The following is a 22281-nucleotide window of genomic DNA, read 5'->3' on the forward strand; positions in this document are numbered from 1 at the left end:
ATCTTGTTCTGATTTGCACCCCTCTGTCATGACTGAGACTGAGGAAGATCTTTACTGTAAACGTATTTCTTTTGGCCAGTCTCAGTCCTCAACCTCACACATGCAGTTGTTCAGATGCATAATTGTTAATTGGTAATTATTATAACAACTTTAATTAAACTTACTAACTTAAACAAAGCATTGAAACGGGCAAAACTTTGCTGCCTTGATTGCATGACCCTTTACAGGTTTTGGAAGTGAGCAGCAGTGCCTCCTTGCCCATTGTCCCAAATTTCCACCATGATCAGTTTAACCTCATACTGAGTTTGAAGCACCCCGTTTAAAACCACTCTCTGTACCTATTCCAAAGGACACTTAACTCCTGGCTTGTTTGCTGTACTGCTTGCCAGAGTAATTGGCACTGTTCCTGAGAACTTTTTGGGAAGTTGTAGTGAAATTGCAACTTTTACTTTATGCTGATAATCCATCCTTGTCAAGATTGGATTTTTGTTTATATTAAATTTGGACTTGATACATTCTTTTGTAATATCCAAATGTAAATCAGATTTTAAAATTCTTTATTAACATTCAAGCCATGCTGAAGTATTTGGACTCAGCTTTGGCATTGCTCCAAGTTCTAATGCTGAAATAATATAGTATTGTTAAAGGGCGAGGCAATCTTGTTGGACAGGATTGTCAAATTTATATTTTTGCTGTTCTATCTAAATATACTATACCCTTTCTCATAATTTGGTCATGTGAAATTGTTCCAGCATTACTGGCACAACAATGACCACATGCAAAAGACTTGTAATTAGTGGGTTATTCACCCTGGTGCTACACACCTGAGATTCTTCTTGTGCGTATCAGCACAGGAACACAGTAGTGGGAGTTACAGCACAGGGCATCAGAGTTCTGAGTTCAATCCCAGCGTCCTCTGTAAGGCATTTGTTCATTCTTCCCGTGGAATGTGTGGGTTTCTTCCTGTTTCTTTCCACAGTTCAAAGATGTAACAGTTGGTAGGTTAATTGGTCATTGTAAATTGTCCTGTGATTAGACTAGGGTTAAAACAGGGGCAGTGCAGGTCATAGGGCTGAAAGAGCCTATTCAGCACTGTATCTCAATAAATAATCGCATGTCTGGCTTCACTTGTAATTTTTTCTGCAGCTCATGTAGATACTGTGTAGCTGTTTCATATAATTAAGTGAAGTTCTGTTGGCAACATCATGAAAACCTTGGTATACAGAAGCACACAGCCTTGATGTGGTTTCTGCTTGGAACCCCTCACTAGGAAGTAAGCGCTTTGGAGTGTGAGATCCAGTTACTGAAGAACCTGCAGCACGAGCGGATAGTGCAATACTACGGCTGCCTGCGTGAAAAAGCAGAGAGGACTCTTTCAATTTTCATGGAGTATATGCCTGGGGTGAGTAGAGAAAACAAAAGATTTTGTATTGCAATTTGAAATCCATGGCGTGTAATATTTGTAAAATGTGTTCATTATTCAAGTAATCTCAAAGCACTTGCCTATATCATCATTAGACAAAGAAGAGTCAAAAATGCATGTGCATAAAAGCACAAAATGGTAAATAAACTTGAACTGCAGGCACAAATAGCTGTTCAGGATTATGATGCAATGGTGATTAAAATCTAGTTTTTAAAAAAGGAACAGGACTGGGCATATAATATTCCTGGATAGAAGCTCAGAAAAGCTGAGTAAAGAAAGGGAAGTGTGGACATGTTAATGGAACTGTGCAAGTGGAAGAGGAAGTTTCTGAGAGAAGAGCAGAGGAACAAATCAGTAATAAAATTATTAGGATGTACAAGAACTGTGACACTAGGACTAACATTTTTAATGTATTAATTTTTGTGTGATGAGCATAACAAGCAAGGGCAGTATTTATTGCCTAATTTATTTATTGCCATCTGAGTGATGGTATAGCTGCAGTCATTTCTGTTTTTTTTTAAAACTGCTGTTTCATAGTTTAGTTCCACTAGCATGAAGGATTGATCATTTATTTTGTTTCTAGGTTGAGATATTGTGCGATTGGGGAGGGGGTGCAGAATTTGGAGATGGTGTTCCTACAGCCTTTGTCCTCTTCCCTGTTAGAGGTAGTTGGTTTGGGAGCTGCTATTGGAATAGCCTAAGTGAATAATTGCAGTGCATTTTGTAGATGGTGTGCACTGCTCCAGGGATGGACGGAATAATTATTTAATCAATAATCCCTTTATTAATTGGAATAATATTTAAGCCAAGGCAAAGAGGAGGACCTTACCTGGTACTTGTATTTTCATCTAAAGAGGTACAGAGGGATTGGTTCTGCAAATTGAGACAGGCCATTTTTCTATTTGGGGGGTGATATTTGAGGAACTATAATTACTGTTTCATAAGGTTTAGACTAGTATTAGGTTAGGTCAAGGAGCAATGTGAAGCTGAAATCGTCAATTGGATGCAAGCTAATTTCAGTGGGATCTTCCAGTGTAAAATAGATCCAAATGCTGAACTGTAAGAGTGCAATAGAACAATGCGTCAAAGAGGAGAGTTTCAAATAGGAGGGCACATTCCTCGTAGCAGGGAAAGTTATGGACTGTAAAGCAAGAGTTCCCCGAATAGCAAAGGAGGCTGAGAATGTGATGAAATTGTAAAAATGTATATGGATGGTGCATTTTGGCTTGATGGTTGAATCATTAAGCTGAGAGGAGAAATGAGGAAGATTGGAGTTACACAGTATTGTAGTGGTTAGCACAACACTTTACAGTACAGGCGACCCAGGTTCAATTCCTGTCACTGCCTGTAAGGAGTTTCTATGTTGATCGTGTGTGTTTCATCCAAGTACTCCAGTTTCTGCCCAGAGTCCATAGAAATACCGGTTAGTAGGTCAATTGGTCATTATAAATTGTCCTGTGATTATTTTAGGATTAAATCGGGTGATTGCTGGGCAGTGTGGCTCAAAGGGCTGAAGGGCCTATTTCGCACTGTATTTCAAGAAATAAATAATAAAAAATGAGACTGGTAAAGAGAAATGGTGTAGAAGGGAATGGTAAGTAGGCGGTAGGATAGATATTGTCAATAAGGGACAATGAAGGCATTCTGTGTGTGGAGGGTGAAGGTCAAAATGAGTGTGCATGTCTTTACCAAGAAAGACATTGTGTTGAAATCTCTGCAGGAGGTGTAGAAATCATTGACATGGTGAAATTCATAAGGGGGTGCCCTTAGAAAGGCCAGCTGTGACTTTAGTTGCTTAATCCTGTTGAGCTGCATTCAAAGTGGTTTAGGGAGGTAGCGATTGAAACTGCAATAGAACTTGCCACTATTTTTCAAATGCCATCACAACAGGGGAGCTGCTGGGAATATTTGGGTGATATACAACTTAAAAGAAAACTTGCAGTCATTGTCCTTTCTGAATTTTCAAATAATGTTTAACTAAGTCACAAAGGAAAGGCAAAATGGAGAACTCTGGCAAAACAAAATTGGTTTAAGGTCAGAAAGCTGAGAGGGTGTTGCTTTGGGAACTTGCATAGGTCCAAGCTATACCTGTCTCTTTAGTCCTGCTGAAGTCCATCTGTCAATCTTTCCAGTACATTGACAACCGTGATTCTGTTTCTTCCTGCACTCATACTGAACTTGAAATATTAATTACTTGTTGTTAATTTCTACCCTTTTCCCTCTGTCCCATTGTCTATGTAACACCTGCATAGTGCTTGTCTTGTGTAACTGGTCGTGACACTCTTTATGAGAAAATCAAGTTTTATAGTACTACACTTGGTGCTAATAGGCCATCAGAAGCTCTAGGTTTCAGAAGAAGGCAGTGGATAGAAAACACTTGTCTGGAGACAAGTTTATAAAATACAGCAATACATACAAAATATTTACATGAGTAAGAACAAATCAAAATTCTGGCATTCTGTTTAGATTCCAAATCTTGGATGTCAAGGACCAAGTTCCTTTTCAGTTAAAATCAGTGAGATTCATTAGAACAACCTTTATTACTCCAATTTCTCTAATTAAATCTAGTGTTATTTCCTGTTTAAAGGTTTACAGACTAACCTTTCCTTTTTATTTATCCCTAGTTAGTTAGAAAACTAATTGAACTCCTATGCTTAAATATTATGGTTAACAGTCCAAGATCTCTACAGTGTAACTGGGAACTAGTTTTGCTAAATCATACCAAGGGATTTGGTCGGTTTTTTGGTGTAAGCTTTGTGAAGAGACTTTCCATGGATGATCCACTATTTAATCCAACGAGCCAAGAAACAAGATGGAGAGCCACCCAAGGTCAAAGAACCAGTGTGGGAACAAAATATTTAATGACATAGAGGATTTGATCTGGTTGGATGTACAAGTTTATTTCTCATTTGAAGGATCTGAATTTTATTTCTGGAAGAACTGATTATTTTTGCAAAGACTTTGATAAGTTACTGAATGAGATTTACTTTGTGCGTGTGTGTGTGTTTGTTTGTTTGTTTATTTATTTATTGATTGATTGACATGCAGATCTGAACCAAAACTGAAGGTAACCATAATACTTAAGCATAGCAATTCAACTGAAAGCAGTTGTGGTACTTGAACAATATTGGTGTCCACTGAATCACAGCCATTCCCAGTTTCTCTCCATCCCTCCCCATTTTTATTTTGCAACGTAAATGGCATCTTTCTAAAGGGTGTGGGAGAATGGAATATGGGGTCTATGTTGGATGTGAAGATCCAAGCACCACCTCAGTGCTCTGGATGGAGTTTGTGCATTCTCCCTGTGACTGCTTTGGTTTCCTTCAATATCATAAAGTTAATTGGTCATTGCAAACAGCCTTTGTGATAACAGAAGAATCAGAGGGAGATGATGGGTACATGGAAGATGGTTGTTCAAGGTTTAAGGTTGTTTTTATACTTGGAAGATTGAGCAAGTTTGAGTTGTTATATCTTCGCTTGAATATCACCTCGATTAAATCCTGGCCTGGTGTTGAATTTTGTTCTTCAGTCTGATAGATAACAAAGTAAGTTTTCCCTCCCCATTTGGGGTGTTTTCTTATACATCACTTGTATTTGTGATCATCACTATGCTTTATTTTCACAAGGTGTTTGAGCTGAAGGATGTGAAATTTAACCACCCCAGTAAAAAATTAGTGAATATTGTTATTCCAATTACAGGATGAGGCTCTTATTGACAAGGCCAGCATTTAATTCTTACCCCTTCAGATGGTACTCGCATAGTAGTTTTAGGTTGGATGTTCCAGGATTATGGTCCAAGGATGATAAGGAATCTACAACATAGTTAATGATGCATGACTTGGAGGGGAATTTGCTGGTGACCTCAAATGGTCAGGATGCATAACCGCTCCTCCCTCCCCACCATCCTCAACATGAGTACCCTCCCCAGGCAGTGTGCTGAGCCCCTTGCTGTACACTCTGCTCACACGCAACTGTGTGGCCAAACACCCGAGCAATCACATCGCCAAGTTTGCTGATATAGATAGATAGATAGATACTTTATTCATCCCCATGGGGAAATTCAACATTTTTTCCAATGTCCCATACACTTATTGTAGCAAAACTAATTACATACAATACTTAACTCAGTAAAAATATGATATGCATCTAAAATCACCCTCTCAAAAAGCATTAATAATAGCTCTTAAAAAGTTCTTAAGTAGCTTACTTAAATACATTGAGTCCTAACCCCGGCACTTTAACATATCTTACTCCTGGCGGTTGAATTGTAAAGCCGAATGGCATTGGGGAGTATTGATCTCTTCATCCTGTCTGAGGAGCATTGCATCGATATCACAACAGTGGTGGGGCTCATCAGCAACAATGAGACAATCTACAGAGGGGAGGTAGAAGAGCTTGATGCCTGGTGCCAGGCAAATAGCCTCTTTCTCAATGTCAACAAGACGAGATGTTTATTGACTTCAAGAGAACTCACACCACTCTTTACATCAGTGGAAACTGCCAGCATTTCCAAACTCATGGGAGTGTGCATCTCCAAAAAACCTTTATTGGTCCTAGGACACATCCTAAACAAGCAAGAAGGCTCACCAACACCTCTGCTTTCTGAGGAGGCTGAAGGGCACTTCACTTTGCACATCAATACTCACAACCTTCTACAGATGTGCAGTGGAGAGCATCCTAACATGCTGTATCGCTGCATGGTCTGGAAATTGCACTGCGGCCAATAGGAAGTTTCTACAATGGGTAGTCAAAACTGCCAATGCATTACCGGCACCAGCCTACCTGCCATCAAGGACATAAAGGTGCCGGATAAAGGCTAGCAATTTTGTGAAGGATCCCTGCTGCCCTGCTCGTAAACTGTTTGCCCCACTCCCATCAGGGATTTGGTTACGCAGCATGCTTGCCAATTATTTTGTTCTCCTTTACACTTGTGTACTGGAAATGATGCAAACAATCTTGATGTTTTCATAATTCTGCTGCCTTTACCTTCTATATAATGGAAGTCATGAGTTTCAGCTGTGCCGTGAAAGCAGGCAAATGATATTAGAACTGTGAAGAGGTCACATTTTAAAAATAGGGTCACCAGTGAGAGAAACCAATTGAAATCAATGAAGGGAAAAGAGACAGAAAATTCAAAGTTCTTGGAAATAGGGTATATTGGGGGCGGGGGGGGGGGGGAATCTGAGGCAGAAGCGGATAGTGAGGTCAGCTGAGAAGATCATCGGGGTCTCTGTTCCCGCCATCACGGACATTTACACTACACGCTTCATCCGCAAAGGAAACAGCATTATGAAGAACCCCATGCACCCCTCATACGATCTCTTCTCCCTCCTGCCGTCTGGGAAAAGGCTCCGAAGCATTCGGGCTGTCACGACCGGACTGTGTAACAGTTTCTTCCCCCAAGCTATCAGACTCCTCAATACCCAAAGCCTGGACTGACACCTTGCCCTACTGTCCTGTTTATTATTTATTGCAATGCCTGCACAGTTTTTATGCATTTTATGCAGTCCAGTGTAGGTCTGTAGTCTAGTGTAGCTTTCTGTGTTTTTTTTTAATTACATAGTTCAGTCTAGTTTTTTGTACTGTGTCATGTAACACCATGGTCCTGAAAAACATTGTCTCATTTTTACTGTGCACTGTACCAGCAGTTGTGGTCGAAATGACAATAAAAGGGACTTGACTTGAATTGGATGTTTCTTCCACTAATTATAGCCAGTTGACACTGCTCCTGAACTGATAGCTTCATGTTTCAACAAGATCTAGTTGGGGGGGGGGGAGAAAGCAACTGAAAGAGCAAAAGCTAGATGAATGCACAAACGTTTAAATGATTTCAAGGTTGAGGTGGGAATATCACTGGCAGAGATCTTCAGAGGTTCACTGAAAGAGGGTAGAGTATCAGATATGATGAGAGAAAGGTCTGCTTTATTGAAAAGAAAGCTGGGAGGATTCATGTATTCATAAATAAGTTGACCGCAATACTGCAACAAGTTATTGAGGTTATAGCCAGTAGACAATAGGTGCAGGAGTAGGCCATTCAGCCCTTCAAGCCAGCACTGCCATTCACTGTGATCATGGCTGATCATCCACAATCAGTACCCTGTTCCTGCCTTCTCCCCATATTCCTTGACTCTGCTATTTTTAAGAGCTCTATCTAACTCCTTGAAAGCATCCAGAGAATTGGCCTCCACTGCCTTCTGGGGCAGAGCATTCCACAGATCCACAACTCTCTGGGTGAAAAAGTTTTTCCTCAACTCTGTTCTAAATGGCCTACCCCTTATTCTTAAACTGTGGCCTCTAGTTCTGGACTCCCCCAACATCGGGAACATGTTTCCTGCCTCTAGCATGTCCAATCCCTTAATCTTATATGTTTCAATCAGATCCCCTCTCATCCTTCTAAATTCCAGTGTATACAAGCCCAGTCACTCCAAGCTTTCAACATATGACAGTCCCGCCATCCTGGGAATTAACCTTGTGAACCTACACTGCACTCCCTCAATAGCAAGTATGTCCTTCCTCAAATTTGGAGACCAAAACTGAACACAATACTCCAGGTGTGGTCTCACCAGGGCCCTGTACAGCTGCAGAAGGACCTCTTTACTCCTATACTCAATTCCTCTTGTTATGAAGGCCAACATGCCATTAGCTTTCTTCACTGCCTGCTGTACCTGCATGCTTACTTTCAGTGACTGATGTACAAGAACACCTAGATTTTGTTGTACTTCCCCTTTTCCTAACTTGACACCATTCAGATAGTAATCTGCCTTCCTGTTCTTGCCATCAAAGTAGATAACCTCACATTTATCCACATTAAACTGCATCTGCCTGTAGAATTGTTTGAGGCTGTAAAGTAATTGGGAAAGGTTTATTCTCAATTTATGAGAGAAAGCTCACACCATTCCAATTACGAAACATTTTCTGAAACAGAAAGAAAAGCTAGGGTTAAAGTAAATAAATTTGTGTATTTGGATCTTAAAATGACATTTGGTTTTAGTGGGAATGTTATGTTTGAAATTTCTGTGGTAAGCGAACTATCTGTTAATAGGAGTGTTTAAATTAAATGAGCATATTAAGTATAGTTTTGTGAGCAGTGACTGATAGTGATGCCACAAGATTTTATTGGCATTCTGCAGGAGTGTATCCGAAGCTTGAATTCAAAATAGCTTTTAAAGTTAAGACTGGTGGGTGGAAAGCAGCTCCAAGATGACCCAAGTTGTTTTAGGAACTGCACAATTCCAGTGTTAGCTTTCAGGAATGAGAAACTAATATTATATCAATGAAGATTATAAAGGTAAAGCATTTTTTATTGGATCAATCAGATTTAAAGGTTAAGATTTTATCATCAGGCCATTCAGGAATGTTTTATTATTTCTTAACAATGCAATTGAAACTGAAATTAACTCAATTTGTTAGTATAGGTGTGGCCTAATTAGAATATTTTCAGATTTTAAAAAATAACCGAAATGACAGCAGATGTGATTGGCCAAATAGCCTAATTATGCTCCTATATTTTATGGTCTAAAAGTCAATTTGTTTAAGGAAATCGACCCTTTACGATTGGTTCACTGTATGTAAGTTCCTATAACTCTAGTATTAAAGTCAGCAAAGTTTAGTCATCTCACTTCACCTGAAATGAATATTATTGATATCATTATACTGTGTAGTTTTCTGATAAAGTCCTGACAAAGGGTCTCGGCCGGAAATGTCAACAGTGCTTCTTCCTGTAGATGCTGCCTGGCCTGCTGCGTTCAACCAGCATTTTGTATGTGTTGCCTAACCTTTAGAGAATCCTGCATAAGGACTCCTAAGTCCCTTTCCACCTCTGATCCCCTGATTTCTGAATTTGCTTCCAGTTTAGAAAATAGTCTAGGCCCTTGTTCCTTCTACCAAAGTGCATGACCATACACTTATATTCCATCTGCCACTTCTTTGCCCATTCTCCTAATTTGTCTGAGTCCTTCTGCAGATTCCTTAACACTACATACCCCTCCACATATCTTTGTATCGTCCACAAACTTGGACACAAAACCGTCAGTTCCATCATCCAAATCAGTGACATATAACGTATAATGAAGCAGTCCGAATCCTGACCTCTGCAGAATACCACCAGTGGCATAGAATCAAAATAAAGCTGAATGACCTACCATAATTTATTTTTGAAGCTTACCTTTTCAGGAGATTTTCAAATAAAACCTGTAAAATTTGGCACTCCCCCAGTACAATATGATAACTGTTTGCTCAGCTGAAGAACTAGGAATGATGACTGCCAAATCATTTAGAGTGAATAATATCTCTGCAATGAGTTGATGGTGGGATTTGTGGTTTTAATTTACTGAAACTGCTTTAAAGTTTATTTGCTGAACAATCTCCAAGGTCTTGATTAAAGCTGTCTTAGTTTCTGCCTGTGCCTGAAACTTCATCTTGACTCTCCAGGTTACGTGATAAAATTCTGTGGAAAACAGTTACACAATACAAATGATATTACAATTATGTAATGCACAATATGGTCAGTCCCAGATACCTATAAGAGGGCTTTCTCAAAAAGTGATTCACACCAGAATAATTCTGTCCTCTCTATTCAACCATTCAGCATCTTGTGCAGCATTTCTTTTAAGGCAGTTTGTCAAATGGCCTATCAGAAATCTTTTGCAATAGGCCAGTGGTATTGAGGAAATCTAAACCTTTTCTTGTGGTAATCTGCTAATTTATTTTTATCACCAAGCAGATGAAAATAGGGTAGGGATAGAAGAAAGAGGACCGTAGTAATAGGGGACTCGATAGTCAGGGATTCAGACAGGCGGTTCTGTGGAGGTGATCGGGAGTCCCGGATGGTAGTTTGCCTCCCTGGTGCCAGGGTTCGGGATGTTTCTGATCGCGTCCAAGATATCCTAAAGTGGGAGGGTGAGGAGCCAGAGGTCGTGGTACATGTAGGTACCAATGACATAGGTAGGAAAGGGGAAGAGGTCCTGAAACGAGAGTATAGGGAGTTAGGAAGGCAGTTAAGAAGAAGGACCGCAAAGGTAGTAATCTCGGGATTACTGCCTGTGCCACGCGACAGTGAGAGTAGGAATGGAATTAGGTGGAGGATGAATGCGTGGCTGAGGGATTGGAGCAGGGGGCAGGGATTCAAGTTTCTGGATCATTGGGACCTCTTCTAGGGCAGGCGTGACCTGTTCAAGAAGGACAGGTTACACTTGAATCCTGGGGGGACCAATATCCTAGTGGGGAGGTTTGCTAGGGCTACAGGGCAGACTTTGAACTAGTAAGATGGGGGGGCGGGAATCAATTTGAGGAAACTATGGGAGAGGAGGTTAGTTCACCAGTAGAGCAAGTAAGTAGACAGTGTGTGAGGGAGGAAAGGCAGGTGATGGAGAAGGGATGCGCTCAGCCTGAAGATGTAGGGGAGAAGAAAGAAAAGGATAATAAATTTGAATGCATTGTTAGGGATGAAAAGAGAGGAGGAGGTGGAGAGTATCTTAAATGTATCTATTTTAATGCTAGGGGCATTGTAAGAAAGGTGGATGAGCTTAAAGCGTGGATTGATACCTGGAATTATGATGTTGTAGCTATTAGTGAAACATGGTTGCAGGAAGGGTGTGATTGGCACCTAAATATTCCTGGATTTAGTTGCTTCAGGTGTGATAGAGTAGGAGGGGCCAGAGGAGGAGGTGTTGCATTGCTTGTCCGAGAAAATCTTATGGCGGTGCTTTGGAAGGATAGATTAGAGAGCTCCTCTAGGGAGTCTATTTGGGTGGAATTGAGGAATGGGAAAGGTGTAGTAACACTGATAGGAGTGTATTATAGGCCACCTAATGGGGAGCGTGAGTTGGAAGAGCAAATGTGTAAGGAGATAGCAGATATTTGTAGTAAACACAAGGTGGTGATTGTGGGAGATTTTAATTTTCCACACATAGATTGGGAAGCTCATTCTGTAAAAGGGCTGGATGGTTTAGAGTTTGTGAAATGTGTGCAGGATAGTTTTTTGCAACAATACATAGAAGTACCGACTAGAGATGGGGCAGTGTTGGATCTCCTGTTAGGGAATGCGATAGGTCAGCTGACAGATGTATGTGTTGGGGAGCACTTCGGGTCCAGTTATCACAATAGCATTAGCTTCAATATAATTATGGAGAAGGACAGGACTGGACCTAGAGTTGAGATTTTTGATTGGAGAAAGGCTAACTTTGAGGAGATGCGAAGGGATTTAGAGAGAGTGGATTGGGTCAAGTTGTTTTATGGGAAGGATGTAATAGAGAAATGAAGGTCATTTAAGGGTGAAATTATGAGGGTACAGAATCTTTATGTTCCTGTTAGGTTGAAAGGAAAGGTTAAAGGTTTGAAAGCGCCATGGTTTTCAAGGGATATTAGAAACTTGGTTTGGAAAAAGAGGTATGTCTACAATAGTTATAGGCAGCATGGAGTAAAGGAATTGCTCGAGGAATATAAAGAGTGTAAAAGGAATCTTAAAAAAGAGATTAGAAAAGCTAAAAGAAGATACGAGTTTGGTTTGGCAAATAAGGTGGAAGTAAATCCGAAAGGTTTCTACAGTTATATTAAAAGCAAGAGGATAGTGAGGGATAAAATTGGTCCCTTAGAGAATCAGGAGCCGAGGGAGATGGGAGAGATTTTGAACGATTTCTTCTCTTCGGTATTCACTAAGGAGAAGGATATTGAATTGTGTAAGGTGTGGGAAACAAGTAAGGAAGTTATGGAACCTATGACAATTAAAGAGGTGGAAGTACTGGCACTTTTAAGAAATTTAAAAGTGGATAAATCTCCGGGTCCTGACAGGATATTCCCCAGGACCTTGAGGGAAGTTTGTGTAGAGATAGCAGGAGCTCTGACGGAGATCTTTCAGATGTCATTAGAAACGGGGATTGTGCCGGAGGATTGGCATATTGCTCATGTGGTTCCATTGTTTAAAAAGGGTTCTAGAAGTAAGCCTAGCAATTATAGACCTGTCAGTTTGACATCAGTGGTGGGTAAATTAATGGAAAATATTCTTAGAGATAGTATTTATAATTATCTGGATAGACAGGATCTGATTAGGAGTAGCCAGCATGGATTTGTGCGTGGAAGGTCATGTTTGACAAACCTTATTGAATTTTTTGAAGAAGTTACAAGGAATGTTGACGAGGGTAAGGCAGTGGATGTAGTCTATATGGACTTCAGCAAGGCCTTTGACAAAGTTCCACATGGAAGGTTAGTTAAGAAGGTTCAGTCGTTGGGTATTAATGCTGGAGTAATAAAATGGATTCAACAGTGGCTAGATGGGAGATGCCAGAGAGTAGTGGTGGATAATTGTTTATCGGGATGGAGGCCGGTGACTAGCGGGGTGCCTCAGGGATCTGTTTTGGGCCCAATGTTGTTTGTAATATACATAAATGATCTGGATGATGGGGTGGTAAATTGGATTAGTAAGTATGCCGATGATACTAAGGTAGGAGGTGTTGTGGATAATGAGGTGGGTTTTCAAAGCTTGCAGGGAGATTTATGCCAGTTAGAAGAATGGGCTGAACGTTGGCAGATGGAGTTTAATGCTGAGAAGTGTGAGATTCTACATTTTGGCAGGAATAATCCAAATAGAACATACAGGGTAAATGGTAGGGCATTGAGGAATGCAGTGGAACAGAGAGATCTAGGAATAACAGTGCATAGTTCCCTGAAGGTGGAGTCTCATGTAGATAGGGTGGTGAAGAAGGCTTTTGGAACGCTGGCCTTTATAAATCAGAGCATTGAGTACAGAAGTTGGGATGTAATGTTAAAATTATACAAGGCATTGGTAAGGCCAAATTTGGAATATTGTGTACAGTTCTGGTCACCGAATTATAGGAAAGATATCAATAAATTAGAGAGAGTGCAGAGACGATTTACTAGGATGTTACCTGGGTTTCAGCACTTAAGTTACAGAGAAAGGTTGAACAAGTTAGGTCTCTATTCATTGGAGCGTAGAAGGTTGAGGGGGGATTTGATCGAGGTATTTAAAATTTTGAGAGGGATAGATAGAGTTGACGTGAATAGGCTGTTTCCATTGAGAGTAGGGGAGATTCAAACGAGAGGACATGATTTGAGAGTTAGGGGGCAAAAGGTTAAGGGAAACACGAGGGAGTATTTCTTTACTCAGAAAGTGATAGCTGTGTGGAATGAGCTTCCTGTAGAAGTAGTAGAGGCCAGTTCAGTTGTGTCATTTAAGGTAAAATTGGATAGGTATATGGACAGGAAAGGAGTGGAGGGTTATGGGCTGAGTGCGGGTAGGTGGGACTAGGTGAGATTAAGAGTTCGGCACGGACTAGGAGGGCCGAGATGGCCTGTTTCCGTGCTGTGATTGTTATATGATTATATGAAAATAGGAAAGCACCCCATTCATTATAAGCACATAAAAACTATTGGTTCAGACATAAAACCTACAATGATTTTGACTTAAGTGGCTTTTATCCATAAAAGAATTCTATGATGTTTCACAGGAAGATGACAAAACTTGACACTGAATGACGTGGAAGTATAATAAAAGAAAACCGAAAGTTTCAGCAAGGGTGGTAGATTTTATGCATCATATTAAGGCGACATTGGTAGTGAGGTGCTTTTGAGTGGAGGGGTGAGATTTAGAGAGCTGAGATATGGGTAGCTGAAGCTATATGCATGATTGAAGGTCAAAATGGGATCCACAAGGAGCAGTTTGAAGACCAGAGATGGTCAGGTATAAGAGAGACAAAGCCATGGAGGGATTTGAGGAAGGCGATAAGAATTTTAAATCAAGACTGACTGTTTGAGATGTGTCTATTTTAACGCAAGGAGTATTGTGAACAAAGCGGATGAGCTTAGAGCGTGGATCAGTACTTAGAGCTATGATGTGGTGGCCATTACAGAGACTTGGATGTCTCAGGGACAGGAATGGTTACTTCAAGTGCCCGGTTTTAGATGTTTCAGACAGGACAGGGAGGGAGGAAAAGAGGTGGGGGCATGGCACTGTTGATCAGAGATAGTGTCACGGCTGTAGAAAAGGTGGACGTCATGGAGGGATTGGCTACGGAGTCTCTGTGGGTGGAGGTTAGGAACAGGAAGGGGTCAATAACTCTACTGGGTGTTTTTTATAGGCCGCCCAATAGTAACAGGGATATCAAGGAGCAGATAGGGAAACAGATCCTGGAAAGGTGTAATAATAACAGAGTTGTCATGCTGGGAGATTTTAATTTCCCCAATATCGATTGCCATCTCCCTAGAGTGAGGGGTTTAGATGGGGTGGAGTTCATTAGGTGTGTTCAGGAAGGTTTCTTGACACAATATGTAGATAAGCCTACAAGAGGAGAGGCTGTACTTGATCAGGTATTGGGAAATTAACCTGGTCAGGTGTCAGATCCCTTAGTGGGAGAGCATTTTGGAGATAGTGATCATAATTCTATCTCCTTTACAATAGCATTGGAGAGAGATAGGAACAGACAAGTTAGAAAAGCATTTAATTGGAGTAAGGGAAATTATGAGGCTATCAGGCAGGAACTTGGAAGCTTAAATTGGGAACAGATGTTCTCAGGGAAAAGTACGGAAGAAATGTGGCAAATGTTCAGGGGATATTTGTGTGGAGTTCTGCATAGGTATATTCCAGTTCATTTTAAAATCTTTTTATTAATTATTATTAAAGATTGACAAAAAAGATACATTAAGTCAATATGTCATTATGTGCAATAAGGAATTAAATTAGCAAATAACTGATTAACAAAGCTAAGCAATATATCAATAATAAAAAAGTAAAGTGTTAAGAATTTTTTTGAAAGAAAAATAATGGGGGGGGAACCCTGCTAACTATATTTTTTTTAAAAAACACCTACTAACGTTAAAAGAAAGCAAAATAAAAACCCATTGGGAGCACAACCCCGGAGCTATACATCATACAAGCTTCCATTTTTTAAAAAATCAATCAGCCAACTCAAATCCATTTAAACAAAAATATGAAGGAAACCATATTAATTAACTCAAATTAGATGATAGTAGCGGGCGAATGAACCCCACATTTTCTCAAAATCAAATCGAAGATCAAAAGTTCGACTTCTGATTTTCTCCAAACTAAGACATAACATCACTTGGGAAAACCATTGTTTCAAAGTAGGAGCAGAAGCATCTTTCCATTTCAACAAAATAGCCCTTCTGGCCAATAATGTAACGAATGCAATTACATGTTGGTCTGATGAAGAAATACCATGAATATATTGAGAGATTACACCAAATAAAACTGTCAATTTATTAGGTTGTAAATTAAGTTTTAAGACTTCAGAAATTGCAGAGAAAATAGACTTCCAAAAATGTTTCAATACAGAACACGACCAAAACATGTGTCAATGTGGCTGTCTCGGTTTTACATCTGTCACACTATCAACATTAGGAAACATTTTAGACAGTCTCTCCTTTGGCAAATAGTAACGATGTACAATTTAAAATTGAATTAAAGAGTGATTGGCACAAATCGAAGAAGAATTGACCAACTTCAAAATCCGCAACCAATCTTCTGTTATCAGTCATGTTAAGCTCTCTCTCCCAATCTTGCTTAATCTTAAGTGAAGGGTAATTGTGCTGCTGTAACATTAAATTATAAATTTTCCCAATAAAACCCTTCACTAAAGGATTCATTTTTAAAATAATATCTCCAACAGGTCAGAATCTTGTATATATGGAAAATTACTTAAGTATTTTTGCAAGAAGTGTCTGACCTGAAGATATTGCAGGAAATGTGAATATGAGAGAATTTAGTTACTAATTTCTCAAAAGACATCAGTCGGCCATCTTGGAACAAATCCGTGAAGGAATAAACCCCTTTATTCCTCCAAAGAAGAGAAGTAGGATTACTTAATGAAGGTATTGAAAAACTATTGTTTCAATGCAATCTGGTAAAGCGCCTGGACTGGATGGTTATTTTGTAGGATTTTATTTTTTTAAAAATTGAAAAATTGCTTTCTTCATATATGTTGGAAATGCTTAAAGATTCTTTTTTAATAGGAGAGTTACCTCCCACATTTTATGAAGCTTCTATTTCTTTAACTCTTAAGAAAGATAAAGATTCTACTGGCTGTGCTTCATATAGACCTATTTCATTATTAAATGTGGGTGCTAAAATTCTCTCAAAAATAATGGCTTATCAGCTGGAGAACATTTTAGCTAAAATTATTTCTCAAGATCAAACAGGTTTTGTAAAGGGCTGTTATTCCTTTTCTAAATTATTACTAACAATTGTAGATCTTTTTTCCAGCTTTCACAGGGTACAAGACAAGGATGTCCGTTAAGTGCTTTGTTATTTAATTTGGTGCTGAAACCCTTGGCTATTGCACTTCATGAAGCTAAAGATATTCATGGAATTTTATAAATGGGACTGTTCGTAAGATCTCTCTTTATGCTGACGATCTTTTAGTTTATATTTCGAATCCCGAGGAATCCATTCCTAGTTTAATGAAACTATTAAATGATTTTGGAAAGTTTTCGGGATATAAACTAAACCCTTCATAAAAGTGAATTATTTCCCCTAAATGATTCTGCTTCTCTATATGATGACATTCCTTTTAGAGTTACGGACTCATTTAAATATTTAGGTATTATCACTAAAAATCATAAAGATCTTTATAAAGCTAATTTGGTTCCTTTAGTAGATTTTATGAAGCAATTATTTTGTAGATGGAATTCACTTACACTTTCGTTAGTCAGTCGAATTCATGCAGTTAAAATAATGATTTTACCAAAATTTTTATATGTATTTCAAAATATCCCTTTTTTTTTAAACAAAGAAGTTCTTCGATCAGGTTGACTCCATTATTTCATCTTTTGTTTGGAATAATAAAAGACCAAGAATTGGTAAATATCATTTACAAAAATTTAAAAAAGATGGAGATCTTGCTTTGCCTAATTTAAGAATATATTATTGGGCTGTTAATATATGTTATATGTGTTTTTGGTTATATTGGGCTGATAGAGATGAACGACCACCTTGAGCTGATTTGGAATTGAATGCTGTGAAACAGTTTCATTTAACCTCATTATTAAGAGTTTCTCTGCCTGTACAACTGGCCAAAATTACTAATTTAAATTTATATCCTGTGATTAAGCAGTCATTACAAATTTGGTTACAGTTTCGTAATTTTTTTAATCTTAAAAATTTAAACTTTTTAGTTTAACTTATCTGCTGCATAGGTATATTCCAATGAGACAGGGAAGTTAAGGTAGGGTACAGGAACCGTGGTGTACAAAGGCTGTAGTAAATGTAGTCAAGAAGAAAAGAAAAGCTTACGAAAGAGAGCCAGAAGAGGCCATGGCGGGCAGAATTAAGGAAAACCCCAAGGCATTCTGCAAGTATGTGAAGAGCAAGAGGATAAGACGTGAAAGAATAGGACCTATCAAGTGTGACAGTGGGAAAGTGTATATGGAACTGGAGGAAATAGCAGAGGTACTTAATGAATACTTTCCTTCAGTATTCACTATGGAAAAGGATCTTGGTGATTGTAGTGATGACTTGCAGCAGACTGAAAAGATTGAGCATGTAGATATTAAGAAAGAGGATGTGCTGGAGCTTTTGGAAAGCATCAAGTTGGATAAGTCGCCAGGACCAGATGAGATGTACCCCAGGCTACTGTGGGAGGTGAGGGAGGAGATTGCTGAGCCCCTGGTGATGATCTTTGCATCATCAATGCAAATGGAAGAGTTTTCGGAGGATTGGAGGGTGTGCGGATGTTGTTCCCTTATTCAGGAAAGGAAGTAGAGATAGCCCAGGAAATTATAAACCAGTGAGTCTTACTTCAGTGGTTGTTAAGTTGATGGAGAAGATCCTGAGAGGCAGGATTTATGAACATTTGGAGAGGCATAATATGATTAGGAGTAGTCAGCATGGCTTTGTGAAAGGCAGGTCGTGCCTTACGAGCCTGATTGAATTTTTTGAGGATGTGACTAAACACATTGATGAATGTAGAGCCGTAGATGTAGTGTGTATGGATTTCAGCAAGGCACTTGATAAGGTACCCCATGCATGGCTTATTGAGAAAGTAAGGAGGCATGGGATCCAAGGGGACATTGCTTTGTGGATCCAGAACTGGCTTGCCCACAGAAGGCAAAGAGTGGTTGTAGACGTGTCATATTCTGCATGGAGTTTGGTGACCAGTGGCCACAGGGATCTTGTTCTGGGACCCTTGCTCTTTCTGAATTATAAATGACCTAGATGAGGATGTGGAAGGATGGGTTAGTAAGTTTGCTGATGACACAAAGGTTGGGGGTGTTGTGGATAGTGTGGAGGGCTGTCAGAGGTTACAGCGAGACATTGATAGGATGCAAAACTGAACTGAGACATGGCAGATGGAGTTCAACCCAGATAAGTGTGAGGTGGTTCATTTTGGTAGGTCAAATATGATGGCAGGATATAGTATTAATGGTAAGACTCTTGGCAGTGTGGAGGATCAGAGGGATCTTTGGGTCCGAGTCCATAGGACGCTCAAAGCAGCTGCGTAATTTGACTCCGTGGTTAAGAAGGCATGCGGTGTATTGGCCTTCATCAATCGTGGAATTGAATTTAGGAGCTGAGAGGTAATGTTGAAGCTATATAGGACCCTAGTCAGACCCCACTTGGAGTACTGTACTCAGTTCTGGTCGCCTCACCACAAAAAGGATGTGGAAACCATAGAAAGGGTGCAGAGGTGATTTACAAGGATGTTGCCTGAATTGGGGAACATGTCTTGTGAGAATAGGTTGAGTGAACTCGGCCTTTTCTCCTTGGAGCAACGGAAGATGAGAGGTGACCTGATAGAGGTGTATAACATGATGAGAGGCATTGATTGTGTGGATAGTCAGAGGCTTTTTCCCAGGGCTGAAATGGCTGCCACAAGAGGGCACAGTTTTAAGGTGCTTGGAAGTAAGTACAGAGGAGATGTCGGGGTAAGTCTTTTACTCAGAGTGGTAAGCGCATGGAATGGGCTGCCGGCAACGGTGGTGGAGGCGGATAGGTTAGGGTCTTTTAAGAGACTCGTGGATAGGTACATGGAGCTTAGAAAAATAGAGGGCTATGGGTAAGCCTAGTAATTTCTAAGGTAGGGACATGTTTGGCATAACTTTGTGGGCCGAAGGGCCTGTATTATGCTGTAGGTTTTCTATGTTTCTTAGACATCGTCAAGCTTTTAGATAGAGTATTTCAGTACAACTTGCACAGTGGTGCAGCTAATAAGATCTATTGCTGCACTGTTCCAGCAACCTGGTTCAATCCTGTCATCTGGTGCTATTTGTGGAATTGTCATGTTCTCACTATGACAACATTTCTCTAGGTGCTTCAGTTTTGTCACACATCACAAAGATGCACTGGTTGAAAGGCTTATTGGCCACTGTAAATTGCCCCTGACATGGTGATAAGTGGTAGAACCTGGGTGGAGTTGATGAGAAGATAGAGAGAATAAGAGTGTATGTGTATGTGTGTGTATCTATATCTTACTCTGAATGGGTGGTGGATAGTTGGCACACTTTAGAGCCTTTCCAGGGTGTTTGGAAATTTGTGTGTGGTAAGATTAGGGCAGCTGTTCAACCAAAGTGGCAACAGTATTTGCCTTGTTTGACTGTTCCATGATGTTGCACCTAGAAATCACAATTAGAATGGTAGACACCTCAAGCCACTTTAATGGCTGTGGTTTTCTGAGAAATAAGTTTAGTATTAGTTTGAGTAAATGTCCCTTTAAGGTACTAAGTAGAGAAATGATTTCTGGATTAGCTTTGATGTTTATTTGTTGACCGGTAATAGAGCCAATTGTGATAGCATCATATTTATTTTATCTGCAATAATTTAAATAGGGTAATTTTGTTTTTGATCTTGCAAGAAAGTTTACTTAAGCAACCTTATCCTTCCTTGTTGTGAAGAAAGCTTGTACAATTTCTCAGCATATGAAATAAAATAGGAAGGAGATGGGCACTGAGTAGTCTGCATTAAATAACTCCAGCAGTTTGGAATTTTTAAAGTGTGCTACTATCTCAAAATAACCCAATTTCAAAATTCACATGCGGGGAGTACATAAGGTTTGGTGTTTTAATCTTCCATGGAATGCCTCTTGTTAATTTATGTTATTGTAAACTTGAAAGTAAAATGGTACTTTAAATTCTCCAAAGTTTATTATCCACTTGTAAGATGGTGGTTTCCATTCTTAATTAGAGCCTTGGCTTTGTGTCACAGCAGTTTGTATGTCCCATTGTTGGTGCCATTATGACTGCCAAGTTTTGCCATGTAATTGCACATCACATGACAGGATACTATGTACAAACTTGTGGTAGATTCAACAGACAGGAAGAGTGTTTTACTGAGATTACACTGCTTAAAACTGCCTGCATATAATACATAAATGATTCCATGATGACATAGTAATCAGTACTTGACACCTACTTACTACTTATATCATCTTCATTCTTGATCCTGCTTAATCCAGGGAAGTTTTGTTATATAGTCCTTCCAGGTGAAGCAACATTTCACCCATGAATCTGCATGGGTCATCTATTATGTCCGGTGTTCCCAATGCAACCTCTTCTACGTTGGCGAGGTGCATCTAAAATCAAGCATCTCTGCTCCATCCACCAGAAGCAGAACTTCCCTGTAGACAAACATTTTAATTCTAATTCCTACTCCTGGTCCAACATGTCAGTCCATGGCCTCTTGTGCCAAGATGAGGTCACCCTCAGGGTGGAGGAGCAACATCTTGTATTCCATGTGGGTAGCCCCCAACATGATCGCATGAATATCAATTTTACTGGAAGGAGAATTAATTTTTCCCTTTTCCTGTTCTTCGATTCCCCACTCTGGCCTCTTGCCTCTTTTCACATTCCTATCATCTCCCCCGGATCCTCCCCCTCCTTCCCTTTCTCCCATGGTCCACTCTCCTCTCCTATCAGATTCCTCCTTCTCCAGCCCTTTACCTTTCCTACCTACCTGGCTTCACCTATCACCTGCTAACTGTCCTCCTTCCCCTTCCTCCACCTTTTTATTCTGATATCTTCCCCCTTCCTTTTCAGTCCTGAAGAAGGGCCTTGGCCCAAAAGTTTGACTGTTTATTCATTTCCATAAATGATGTCCAACCTACTGAGTTCCTCCAGCATATTGTGTGTGTTGCTCTGGATTTTCAGCATCTGCAGAATTTCTCGTGTTTGTTTTGTTCTATTCCGTTTTTTTAAATATATATTAAGTGTTTGCTTATCTATATTAGCTACAAGGGGTGATTGATAAGTTCGTGGCCTAAGGTAGAAGGAGTCAATTTTAGAAAACCTAGCACATTTATTTTTCAACATAGTCCCCTCCTACATTTACACACTTAGCTCAACGGTCATGGAGCATGCGGACCTCGGACCTCCAGAAAGTCTCCACAGCATGGGTGATTGATAAGTTCGAGGCCTAAGGTAGAAGGATACAACTCTCTTTACATGCACATGCAAATCAACTCTTTGAGTGATTATGCAGAAAGTTTGAAGTTAATAACTCATCTCCTTCCACCTTAGGCCACATACTTATCAATCACCCCGATGAGTTATTAGCTTCAAACTTCCTGCATAATCAGTCAAAGAGTTGACCTGCAGCTGCATCTTTTCTCTTGTTTAAGTATTTTTGTATGCCTGGGGTCAAGAAGGATGATATTTAATGTATCTTTCCTATCACAACAGTAATTATCATCTTGCATAAGTATTTGCTGCTTTTATAACTATGATTATTTTCATTTTCCAATTTGGTTTTCCCCTCCTTAACTCATTAATACTGATTGCACCACATTTCCAAGAAATCCCTGTAGGCAAATCCAAATGAACCAAGGTGATTCTGGAAAGATGAAAAGAAAACTAAAATAGTTAGAAGCATGTTGAGTTTAATATTGACCATCAATGTG

General features: G+C 39.7%; 1 protein-coding gene across 3 annotated transcripts in view; it reads left to right on the top strand.

Moving 5' to 3' along the window:
• The window catches only part of map3k3 (mitogen-activated protein kinase kinase kinase 3), a 163002-nt gene that overhangs the window by 110723 nt on the left and 29998 nt on the right, over positions 1–22281 (top strand). For all 3 annotated transcript variants that reach the window (XR_012102002.1, XM_073070762.1, XM_073070763.1), the window contains exon 14: positions 1271–1402. Coding sequence is in view for 2 of the 3 variants with exons in the window: in XM_073070762.1 (XP_072926863.1) it covers positions 1271–1402 (132 nt within the window). In the remaining variant the exon portion in view is untranslated. The remainder of the gene's footprint in view (positions 1–1270; positions 1403–22281) is intronic.

Source organism: Hemitrygon akajei, chromosome 18 (assembly GCF_048418815.1).
Source record: "Hemitrygon akajei chromosome 18, sHemAka1.3, whole genome shotgun sequence".
Lineage (NCBI taxonomy): Eukaryota > Metazoa > Chordata > Chondrichthyes > Myliobatiformes > Dasyatidae > Hemitrygon > Hemitrygon akajei.